The sequence below is a fragment of the Nannobrachium achirus genome, assembly GCF_963921795.1.
Source record: "Nannobrachium achirus genome assembly, chromosome: 1".
Lineage (NCBI taxonomy): Eukaryota > Metazoa > Chordata > Actinopteri > Myctophiformes > Myctophidae > Nannobrachium > Nannobrachium achirus.
The window spans coordinates 11,493,547-11,506,271 of NC_137810.1; the positions used below are offsets into that span (position 1 = coordinate 11,493,547).

General features: G+C 41.8%; 1 protein-coding gene across 1 annotated transcript; it reads left to right on the forward strand.

The window, feature by feature from the left end:
- The first annotated feature begins 5,245 nt into the window (after positions 1 to 5,245).
- rp2 (RP2 activator of ARL3 GTPase) lies at positions 5,246 to 12,703 on the forward strand. Its single transcript, XM_080733340.1, has 5 exons — positions 5,246 to 5,556; positions 6,858 to 7,526; positions 11,101 to 11,215; positions 11,321 to 11,406; positions 11,502 to 12,703. Exons 1-5 carry the CDS (start codon positions 5,380 to 5,382, stop codon positions 11,583 to 11,585), a joined length of 1,131 nt encoding a protein of 376 aa, XP_080589466.1. The 5' UTR covers positions 5,246 to 5,379; the 3' UTR covers positions 11,586 to 12,703.
- Positions 12,704 to 12,725: the final 22 nt, after the last annotated feature.

Below are 12,725 nucleotides of genomic sequence, written 5' to 3' on the forward strand. Positions count from 1 at the left end.
CATGGTTATAGTATTACTGGTTTGACGTGCATAATATTAAAATAATTCCAACTGTATCTAGACAGGGATGTGCCTTACAAGTTGAATTGGAAGCATAGGCAATAATATTGTAAAACATTTCGGTATTAAGTGAGAAATGTAATACCAAATGCACTAGAAATGCTATTTTATTTGTGTCTACTTCTGCAATGAAAGTAACAACCACAGTTTTTACAGGAAACCCCCCACAGAAAATGCAAGTGAAAGTAAATTTGCAATTGTGTCCTTAATGTAAAACTTTAGTGTGACTTAGCTGCCCACCGCCTTCTTTATTCTGTTGTACAAGATTCCAACAGTAGATTAGATTTCCAACAGTAGATTAGATTCCAACAGTAGATTAGATTTCCAACAGTAGATTAGATTCCAACAGTAGATTGTGTGTTTGTTTTAATAACATGGAAAGCAGAAGAGGCCTAACATTAAGGAATGAAACTTCATACTTTAATGATACATAGTCATAGTTACAATTATACTTAAGGATACTTAAATAATTAAATATAATACTTGAGACTACAAAGCCTACTGCATATTGAACTGCCTGTTTAAGGCAAGATCCTAAACCTAATTACATAACATCCATTGTTTTATTATTATTGTATTTTTCATTGTATATATTTATTATATTATTATTTCAGTTTTTGCACTAATATAGCCTATTTTGCGTTACAATGTTAGCACAATTGTGCTCCATCAGTGAAAGTCCCACTCCCATATCGGATACAAGAAGAGTAGGCTCCAAGAAAGAGTGTGGCACCTCAATGTAAAAGTTGCTATTTTGTCCAAAATGTTAAAAAATTTAATATTTGAAAGATGGTCTACTCTAAGACATGTAAAGTAGCCCATATATGATGTGAAGATGCACGGTACATCATTATCAGACCTACATTTACCCTTCAACTTCTTATGCCCAAAATGATTGGATGTAGCCAATATACAGTATGGGTTTAGCTTTTTGTTGCAATTGAAGAAATAATATTAGACCTTCAAGATAGGGTAAGTGATTTTACTTATGTTTTGGTTTTCATGTAGGTGACAGGCAGGGGCCTTCCTCCAATCATGATCAATTGTGGCAGGCCGCGTTATTTGGAATTGCACATGAGTTCTGGGCAACCCCGCCCATGGAAGCTTTTGATTGGCTGAACTGGCGCTAGGGAGCGCTCCTTTTTGTCCGCTTGGACCGCACGGAGGTGCGAGGTGAATAGAATGCGTTTATCGTGGGCTTGCCCAGGCCGTAAGGCCTGGGCATAAATATAGCGATTGCATTCACCACGGCTTCGTAACTCGCGCGGCCGGCGGAGCGCCGCGCGGGCACTCGCGCCTGCGGTGCTCGGGCGCGAAGAGCAGGACCAAGGTCCGCTGGCCTTCGCGCCGCTTGCAATGTCGTGGACAATAATCAAACGGCTCCGCCCAGAACTCATGTGCAATTCCAAATTAAGCGTAAGGCCCGCCCCCCACTTGACCATGATTGGAGGAAGGCCCCACTCTATCCTGATTGGAGGAAAACTTGTCACCCAACAATTCTTGAAGCTGATTTTTCCTCCTCACAGGGGATAAGGCTGATTCTGAAGACCAAATATGGACCAAACACTCTAGTAACTAAAATACTATCAGAACATAGACCCTTTTTGTTATTATTTGAATTAAATGAAATCACCTAGGCTACCTTTAAGTCGCCCGGAGCTCTTCTATGCATGTCCCACTGGGGGCAGCAGACCCCCTGCCAGACCAACGATCAGATGGAGTGATTACATCTCTGTTAAATAAATTATTAACTAAGTTAAATAAATATGGATATGGATAAATCCATAACCAAAATAAGACAGAGACGAGCCAAAGGACTATATCTTAGATTGTTGTATTTTGGAGAGAGCAGACAAGGAAGACAAACAGTGAGCATACCATCCTAGTGGCAGCTTAATTCTCTCTTCCAAAGATGGAAGTTAACATACAGTATAAGGAATACAGTATATGACAGTAAGATCGTGGGACTCGTTCCCATATCATAACAAGAAGACAGAGACACAGTATAACCAAAACATGATCTTGTAGTCAGGGTAACCACAGTCACCATGACCTGTAATCCACTAGCCTGAACTTACAGTACAACCAAAACATGGTCTCCTATACTGTACGTTCAGACAGTAGTTCATAATAATAACCTTATAGTCATATGAGCCTCACACAAATCATACAATTATGTATCATAATTCATATCTATCAATCTCCACACTAGCCTGGGAAAGCCTGGGATCCAGGGGCCCTCCCTATGTTCCCCAGGTTCTATGTTCCCCAGGTTCTATGTTCCCCAGGTTCTATGTTCCACAGGTTCTATGTTACCTATCCACCCTCCCCACAAAAAAGATCTATGTCTCCTGCTCAACCAAAAAAAGGATCTACTGTATGTTCCCCACAAAAAAAAGAAAAAAAGGGGGGAAAAAAGTATGTTCCCAACTCAAATGCAGGAAATGGTGGGACATCTGGGCACTAAGAACATGCAGGCAATCCTAATTTAGGTGCCCAGTTGCCCATGCAGGTGCCCAGATGTCTCCACCCCTATAAGTGCCCACTCATCTAGGTGCCCACTCGTCCAAATGCCAGATGTTCAGGTGCCCACTCGTCCAGATGCCCAGTCATAACTTCTCCCCAAACATAATTTCTCCCCATTATTGTGTGTTTTGAGTTATTAATAATTAGAAATTCATTTTTCCTGCCTTTTTGGATGAGTGGGGAACATATAGAACCTTTTTTAAGTTGAGCGGAGAACATAGAACCTTTTTTTGTAGGGGTAAGTGGGGAACATAGAACTTGGGGGATGTAGGACCTTTTTTGCGTAAGTGGGGAACATAGAATCTGGGGGACATAGGACCTTTTTTGGGTAAGTGGGGTGGGGAACATATAGAACCTGGGGGACATAGAACCTGGGGAACATAGAACCTTGGGAACATAGAACCTGGGGGACATAGAACCTGGGGAACATATAACCTGGGGAACATAGGTACGGTCCCGAGATCCCAGTGAATAATGTTGCTCAGGATAGGGAACACTGGAAATCTCTGTTGGAACTGATACCCCTGCAGTGCGACCCGATTCCTGATAAGCGGTTGAAGATGGATGGATGGATGGAATTGTCTAATCATGAATACTTTACTTTATTAACATGTTAGATTGCCAATTTTATATCGAGGTGCCCACTCTTCCTTATAGTTCCCACTCTAATAGCCGGGGAGCCACTGGGCCAAAATGAGAGAGGACCTGTGATGTCATGACATACTCCAAATTGTTGTTTGTCCTATCAATTTGGTCAATAAGGTACACAGAATGAGAGGCCTGCTCTGCCGGAAATCCTGCGAAAAAAAGTTTCCCATTGACTTCACTATACTGGAAAAAAACACACCCCAGTAAACACTAGCCGTCATTTAGCCCAATGGTTATGTTTAGCCCTCATTTGAACCGTCTATCGTCAGTCTGTCTATAGACCGATTGTAGCTGATTACATTTAATCCATTATTCCATACTTGTTGATTAAAAAAACAGCTTTAATATCCACACCTGGTTTTCAAATATTGGACTAAAGTAATTTTAAGAGCCAATTTCACTATATAGTCTAGTTGAGTTGTAGCCGTCATCTGAACGCTTCCATGTAACGATAGATCACCGTTTAGGACAAACGTGTGTTAGACCATCTTTTTTTTTAAATACATTTTTATCAAGTTGTTCATTATCAGATATGCTAACAGTATCTCATCCCGGTTCTACCTTAATAGTTGTAGTTTAATTGCATCCACTGAGCATTGCACATCTTTTAGGCGTCTCGACGTGCTGGGCAATACCTAAAAGTGTAATAAATAATGGCATAATGCCGTGGTACTGCTCATGACAGCATACTATTCTCTGAGTTACATAATTAATTCTGACACCAACAGACAAACACACAAGACTGCAGCCACATCCCCACCCCCAGCATACGATAATGATTAAATAAAATCGTTTTATAGCTATCCATCAATATAAAGTTAGTTTGTGTTGTCAAACAAAATGCACCGACGTAAAACGAACAGCGGGAGGCGATAACTACTAATAGCTGCTGGACACATGTAAGTTACACGTGTTGCCGTGGTGTAGCGGTAGCGCGCAGGTCTCATCGTCAGAAGGTCCCGAGTTCGAACCCCGTCGACTCCCTGTGTCAAATAATAACAGTGCAAGAATCCATTACAAATACGATCAGCTGCGATGGTTCAGGTAGCATACGGCTCTCAGAACCAAGGAATAGTGATTTTAAACCCTGCTGGCTGCCATCATTTTCACTACATTTTCACTACTTTCGGCGGCCGCTAGGGGCCGCTAAAGGCGTTTAAATGACGGTGATGTATAGCCGGTGAAAAAACTTTAAAATTTAAACTCGTCACAGACCGGATCTAGCTAGACGCCCGGTTACGGCGAAGACGTCATTTGAACGTGTTTTAACCCCCAAATTGCTTAGTGGGACCAAAAAAAGTAGCATGTGAGGGGTCAAACTAAGGGTTCTTCATGATTCTGAATCCATTGCAAGCATTTGTTTTGCATGAAAAACATTCCTTGGGCTAGATTTCAGCCTCTCAAACCTGTGAAAAGTGATGAGTCATCACTTTTCACCGTTATTTTGGTCCGTTTTCTAGCCCAAGGAAGGTTTTTCATGCAAAACAAATGCTTGCAATGGATTCAGAATCATCAAGAATCCCTAGTTTGACCCCTCACATGCTACTTAAAGCATATTTTTTTTGGTGTGTTTCTTTCCTTTATATTGAAGTCGATGGAGTGAATATACAAATGGCCATAACTTTTTTTCGCAGGATTTCCGGCAGAGCAGGCCTCTCATTCTGTGGACCTTGATGACCAAATTAATAGAAAAAACTAAAATTAAAAGTATGTCATGACATCACAGGTAACATCCTATTCTTTGAGCTTTTGGGCCTGTGGCTCCCCGGCTATAATCATCCCATCAATATTTAAACGGGTCTTGCAAATATCCGAGGGTCACCCTGAATGCACCACATGCCCACGCCTCTTGATCAGCGTCGCGCTGTTCTGATTGGCCAGCCACACAGCGCTACAAAGTATCGATTGGCCAGGAGGAAACGGGAAGCTCCGCTCCGCATGCACGCGTGCTGTACGTGCGCGTATCGACGTCTCGACGACAGCTTGAGGGGCAGGGCAGAGACCGATCCGATCCGAGAGAGGAACCATCCAGCCTCGTAAATTAAAAGAGCAAACACCGAAATCGTACGAGGAAGACTCTCGATTGATCTCCACATTTAAATCTGGCATAAGTCGTTTTTTTCCCCCACCACACCTGAGGTGACAATGGGTTGCTTCTTCTCAAAGAAATCCAGGAGGAAACTGGACGAAAAGGAGGATCCCATCACTAGCACTACTCCCACAACAACGACTGTTGCTGGTGACACTCCAAACACTGTTCCCCTGGGCAATAACACCTCGGAGGAGCCACCCAAACAGTACAGCTGGGACAAGCGAGAGAAGGTAAATAAACGCCTAATTTAGTACTCTGAACGGTGGCGCTTGAGGCGATTGAGGGAGGAGGGGTAGGTAAACTAAAGGTGATCAAACATCGACATGAAAGGGATCACATCACTGCCATTGTTAACCACTTGAACCACAGCATCCATGTTCTGAGGGGAGCATTCCCAAGAAATATTATATAGCAGAACTACTGCTGTGAGAGCTTGATATTTTGGTGTAGCGTAGAAGGAAACAAGAGCAGACCAAGTGTCAACTAAAGGTCAGTTTCATTAAGTCTAAAAGGTTTAACGTTACATGACCATTCTAATAACATCCAGTGCTTCCGCTTTGAGGTTTTACTGTGCTCTGGTTCATATCTATACTGTAGGTGTGGAAGTAATAAATACATAACCCTCGGCTACACCTATTTATTTTAAAGGACTCTTTTGGACACCAATCTAGTTCATTTGGACACCAATCTAGTCTGAGAGGATGTAGTGTAGTGTACATATTAAATGTGTAGGCCTACACCAAAATTTCGTTCCATTTGAACACTTTAAGGTCTACAGATCTGTAGGTTCCCTTTAGTTTAGAACTATCAATAATTAGCTCAAACCTGCCCAAAGATATGTGGATATTAACATCAGCGTCATTTGAATATTGACTGGAAAAAGGCCAGCTAATGTGTAGCAGAGTGCATAGTGGTGCTCTGTTCAGGAGGTGGTTCTCAAACCGAGATTTTAAGCTGCAAGAATAATGTGAGCTAACTTGTTATGAACAATCAGGGTCAGGCATGGTGTTCGAATGGAAGGACCACCAACTCATGCATGTACACTTCAGGTTCACTTCCCCCTTTGTCCATGGATAGAGCTCATTATAGGATTAACGCCCCTACACGACAACCCTGTATTGCATGCTCTTCTTGGCTCCTTCAAGTGCTGCACGCATTCTATGAATTCCTAATTCGTCATTGCAAAGTTACAACCAGAAAGGCAGACAGACCTGAATCAAGCTCACATAAACACCCTATATTCAGTAAAGCCAGACCGGAGACTCTTGTTCCTTCGAATACCAAATCTCTTCGCCAGAAATAGCAGATCTACAAGGCTCACAATGTGACACGTGGTAGTGAGCTTGCAGTTCTGTATTTTGGGGCGAATAAGTGAACATCTGGACTTCAGTTGTCTTGACAACCTCCAATCACAAGGCTTTTTTTGCTGATTTGTCTCTAGAGAAGTTATTTAAAAACTTCCGTTTCCTATTTTCATAGGGACATTGCAATGAATAAAACCCAAATAAATGAATACATTTTCTCTGTTCAGGTGGATCCGAAGGACTACATGCTGACGGGTATCAAAGATGCCACTGTGGGTCGCTTGCCCGGCAAACTCAACGGGCAACAGTTTGTCATCCAAGACTGTGAGAACTGTAACATCTTCGTGCTCGACCACGCCGCCACGATCACAATCGACGACTGCGTCAACTGCCGCATCGTTCTGGGCCCCGCGAAGGGCAGCGTGTTTTTCAGGGACTGCAAGGACATCAAGTGCGTGGTGGCCTGTCAGCAGTTCCGCACGCGGGACTGTAAGAAGATGGAGGTGTTCCTGTGCTGTGCCACCCAGCCCATCATCGAGTCGTCTACTGGCATGAAGTTTGGCTGCTTCCAGTACTACTACCCCGAGCTGGCGTTCCACTTCAAGGACGCCGGGCTCAGCATATTCAACAATAACTGGAGCAACATTCACGACTTCACCCCCGTCTCTGGGGAGACTAACTGGAGTCTGCTGCCAGAGTCGGCCGTGGTTCTGGAACACGTGCCGGCCCCGGACCCCGAGTCGGAATTCAAGTCTGTGCGAATCTCGGCTGACGCCGCACGCAGCATTGTGCCTTTGACAAAGGGAGGGAGGCGCAAAGACAGCGACGAGTCCTGTTTGTTTGTGTTCTTTGCTGGGGACTACACGACGGCAAACGCCCGCAAACTGATTGATGAGGTGAGGAGGAGGAGGAGGAGGGGAGACTAGCAGTGAGACGCTGAGACCTTAAAACAGTGTTTCTCAACCACTGTGCCTGGGGACCTTTGGTGTGCCCCTGAGAAGGGTCAAGTGTGCCCCTTGAAACTGCTTGAAAGCCAGTATTGTATTTATCATTTTAAAAATGATTTAAACTAGTGAAAACAGCCGATCTACAAGCACACAACGCCTCGCTGTGCGAGGCGTTGTGTGCGCTTGTAGATCGGCTGTTTTATGATGAAGCAGGGCTTTACTTTGCTAAGAAACGTACAAATTTGAAACTTAAAAATACAAGGTTTCTTCCCGACAGTGACGATATTAACACCCCCGTATTATGTTGCCCATGGATTATTGGGACCTGAAAAGTGTGCCCATGCAGAAAAAAGGTTGAGAAACACTGCCTTAATCGATGCAGGGTTGCTGCTTTTGGCCTTTGGTTGAATTATGGATGAATAGCAGACAGGGATTTATTATTATTCTTTTATTCATTAGTCTTTTAGGAGTGTAAAAAACAGATCAAGTTTAACTCCATAGGTCTGTGGTTCTCAAAGTGAGGGGGAGGGGACCCCCAGGGATCCTTTAAGTAAGGGGTTCCAGGGGGTCCCCAGCGAAGTGACGAGCATCAAAATAACCACTTTAACCCTATTTTATACTTTGGTTATTTTTGAATAGCCAATCTACAAGCTGACAAACACACACAGTTTATTGTCAGCTTGTACAGTACATCTGCTATTTCTGATTTTTAACACAAGTCGTCTCTTATGGAGGTCCTTGGCACAGAATCCTTTTAAGATGGGGGTTCGCGTACAAATACTGTACATATCCATTTGGGGGGTCCTTGCCCTTGACATGAAAATGTTTGAGAGTCACTGAACTACAGTAGGTGACACATTATCATCAGATCAACATGAGCAACACCCTCAGTGTGTTTGGATGAGTAAACACTGCCTACACGACACACGTACCTCCCTTGGGCCTGAGTTGTTGAGTCACCTTCCTGTGTGCTCTGTGACGTCTTTCCTTTGTGGTCAGCATAATACTGTCTGGTTTCTCCTGTCGCGTACCTGGACAGGAGAAACCTGACCGTGAAAAGCAAAAGCAAATTAAAATCAAACGTGAAAACATCAGAGAAGGAGGTGTAATGGAATAACAAGCATGACATAAAAATACAATTTGAAATTGTAGGTCATAGATGGAAACAGAGGTGTCATAACTTATTTATAATGACTTACACTTTAATATAAGTTGGCCAATTATATTTTATTACTGTCCTATGGCTAAAATACAAAACTTTCATTAGTCTAAAATGTTTTCTTGACCATTCAGCAATTTTGAGAACTGTTGTGGAAGTCGAATGCTATATTTCTTTCAGGATTAATTCTAAGAACCGAAGGTCGCACACTGAAAATAGTATTTACAGCTCAGATTTACAGATTTTTCACCACCATGGATGTGATGTTCCTGGTTGGCAGTATTCCTCTGACTATGTGCAAGTTTGATTAATACACTCATGGCAGCCATTCAGCAAACAAATATTATATTATGTTCCTCTTCCCCTTAGTGGTGCCACAGGGTACTCAGGCTGAGCTGGTGAAATAAAAACAATAAAAACCAGTGTTCTAGAACTTCTAGTGGACCCATCTTTTTAGGGTCCATCAATTACTCTGCTGAATACATTGAAGTTTACAGCCCTCAAACTTAAGAGTTTAAAAGCCCCACAAGCCAATTAAGCCCTATACTTCATCATACGACAGACAGAGTGGAAATAACTGATCTACATCTCAGCTATGTAAGCTTGTAAAACAAACAAGTTGGTAGGGTGTACATAGGAGCACGGCTGTTCCATACACCCAACCAGATCAAAGTAGTCTGACTGAAACCCAGCTGCCTGACTGACATTGCCAACCAAAATAGACAAATGAAGCGCCGTCACTGCGCGATGGTCATCTCCTCATTTGCACATCAACATCTACCAGATGAACAGTACGTTTTCTGTGGGGAAAATGCTGCTGCTCCCTGACCCTTCTCCTACTCAACTGTACACAGATTGGCTCAAACCTGACAGATTACAGACAATGTTTTCAGCCAGCCATTGATAGGGTGTATTTTAAGCTTTACAGCCTGCACTTTCGGTGACAGGGTTAAAATGTTATTGATTGATTGATTGATTGAAGACTTTATTAGAAGTTTGCATAGAAAAAGGTACAGTTTCATGACGGTACAGTTCACTGGTAGAAGGTCAACTAAAAGGAGATCCTAGGAAAGCACTTGACTTATTTACACAGGAAACCATTGAAGTATCATCTCATATAGCATTGAATGACAGACGGATAGAACACAGTACTATCCAGTAGATATAGTAAAAAAGGGTTAGGGTTAGAAGAAAAATGAAATAAACAGTGCAAAAAATATATACAGTAGGTCAATACAAAGAAGGGTCAGGGGAGGCTGGGCTAGGTTTGTTACTGCCAGTTGCGAATGGCTGCTGCCTGCTGCGATTTTAAAGGATGCTACTGTAGGTAACCACACTCCTTTAAGGCCTTCGGTAGGGCGTTCCACATTTTGGTTGTATAGCAGAAGAACGAGTTTGACCCTTTGTTTGTTTTATTTGATGAATTGACTGCAATTGATCACTTAATAATCTAACGTTAAAATTGTTAAAACCCCTGCTGCAATATTGGTGCTTTGAAAACTGGCACGTTTGGCTCTAAAGTGAAATGTCAAATAGTAGCCTATGGTTTACCTACTTCTGTGATATGAAATTCACCTTGAGAGATTTCATATTGCAACTGTTTTGTTCAATGTGGATTAACGAGCTCTAGGAAAAAGCACTGTTCACATGTATGGCAGTAGCTAAATAATGCAGTCACTCACAATATTCCGTCAGTAGTCTAGTTCAAGTCAAGGGTGAGATGCCATGGGCTCGCGTGGGCTCGGCGAGCCCACACTTATTTTGCTGCGCGCACGCGCGCCTCATATGCACACACTAAACACACACTTAACAATAAAAACAGCGTGCACGCATGACGTCATGAATTTAGAGGACCCACACTTCTAAAATCCATATCACCACTGGTTCAAGTTAACTTGATCACAATCCTGTCTACCTAAACATACCAGTGAATAGGGAACTAGGGAAATACTTTTGCAGTGAACTGGTATTTGGTTGCACTAGTTTCTGCTGATCATGTGCTACTGCTTTCAAATATCCAAATGTGAGTCAGCCAGGAATTCCTGCAGTTTAATTTTCTTTGGATCACCGTGAAAAGTGGATGCCAAGCAAGCTGGTTTTGGTGTTGCTAAACATTCCACTACTTGGCTGTGCTGTCATGAAAACATTCCAGTTATGTTTCAGTTGACAAGATTTGCATTATTACTCTCATTAGAAGTACTGTTGGAGTCCAGTCGCAAGTCTTGCTACTACTGTATCGGGCCGGTACACAAGTTCTTGCTCAAAAATCTGTGTGTGTGTGTGTGTGTGTGCGTGCGTATGTGTTGATGATTTGCATTGATTCTGGTTTATATGACTTCATTTAATTTTGTTCATTTTACACAGGTAGTCCCAAAGGGGTTTGTGTTGATCCAGACAAAGGAGGTCTCCATGCGACCCGAAGATGTGAAGCGAGTGTTCCAGGGTACTGCTGAAGATCTTGTGGAATGGGCCTCTAAAGGTATTTATTGATTGTTGTTTCTTCTTTCTCTATGTGAGTGTGAATGCAGGATAACGTGTACGTGTAACCTTTTTTGATTGTTAAATAAATGTCTCATTGTCAAAGGCCCAGTCATTGCCCTAGAGCTGAGTGGAGATGGAGTTGTAGATGCCTGTAAGAACCTTGCCACTGAAGTGTTCAGCGGAACCAAGGTAATACACTGTAAAAGTTTTGATATCTCTCGTATAACTTTGCTCTTGATGGTTGCTCTGTTGGACTGAGCAAAATGTTCTGCATTTCTTGGCAGGTGTTTGTTTCCGAGAACAAAAATACATCTTCTCGAGATGTGGACAACTTCTTCAACTTCGCTGACATGCAGATGGGCTTGTAATTCACAAGCCCACGGAGCCAAGAGAATCAAAATGAAATTGCACATCAGATTATGGATCAGATTTTTGAAACCCAGCTGAAAGCCATTTGGTTTGGATTGAATATAAGCTGTGTTTGATTACTTCCCTCCTTTCTTCTCTGTCTTGAAATCTGTTGGAAGGGGAAACAATAATGACCTTCTTAAACAATGCCTTTTTAAAAGGGTTTTGATAACAATTGAAATGCTGAGGTTAGCTGTCCGTTTACAAAGATTAGTGTAGAAATAAGTTCCTCTTTCCTCCTTAAAGGGCCTTAGTGGTGTCATTATGTATCATTGTCCATTTACAACATCTAGATTCATGTAAATCTAAATATTACAATCAATTGCTGTCTTTTTTTCTTTTTTAAACCGTGTACATTTTCTCCTCACAAAATGCCATTCACTGCCATTCATGTTGAAAATGTTGGAAAAATTGATTATTTCAAGTGCTGCATTTCTAACAAAACCTTTGTCTTCTTGAAGAGGACTCTCAATCTTAAGCGTGGATTTCAGCCAACATCCACTCCACAATTTTGAGCAAGCTTAAACATGCTAGAGATATAAAAAATAGATTTGGGGAAAGGTATAGATTTATGTAAAATATGGGTCCGGAATTGTATATATACTGTAGACAATGACACATAGTGACACAAGTACAGACCCTTAGCACAAAGAATTACATATGTTGCTGTAAACCACTGTACACATGATAGTTATGATCAGTGCTGTGAAGTGTGAATATTTATATATTTGCTATGAATGGATTTGATCATTCTATTGCTTTTATCATATGAATGTAGACTTTTGCTGTAAAAGTAGTTGCTGATAACTCTGAAGCTTTGTTTTTCTTTCTTTGCTTTCTTTTGTCCTGTATTGCGAGCACAAGAATATTTAATATACACATCTTTATTTCTTCTTCCAAGGATTTATTGTATGTCTGGTTTAGATCATTGTAATTCTGTGAATTTATGTCCGTTCTCAATTATTCTGCAGTGGATCGTTACATGTTCGTTAATGCAGTAGCTGTTTGAACAATTGGACAAACATTTGATTGTAAAAAGTTGCTTCACGGTACCTTGTTTGTTCACGTTTACATAGTATTGTACTTATTAAATATGAATA

Excerpts from the sequence above, each read along its gene's own strand:
- rp2 (XM_080733340.1), top strand. The coding sequence starts at position 5,380 with ATGGGTTGCTTCTTCTCAAAGAAATCCAGGAGGAAACTGGACGAAAAG. Across the intron at positions 11,216-11,320 it reads TGTGGAATGGGCCTCTAAAG|GCCCAGTCATTGCCCTAGAG; the intron begins GTATTTATTGAT and ends TCATTGTCAAAG. Across the intron at positions 11,407-11,501 it reads AAGTGTTCAGCGGAACCAAG|GTGTTTGTTTCCGAGAACAA; the intron begins GTAATACACTGT and ends ATTTCTTGGCAG.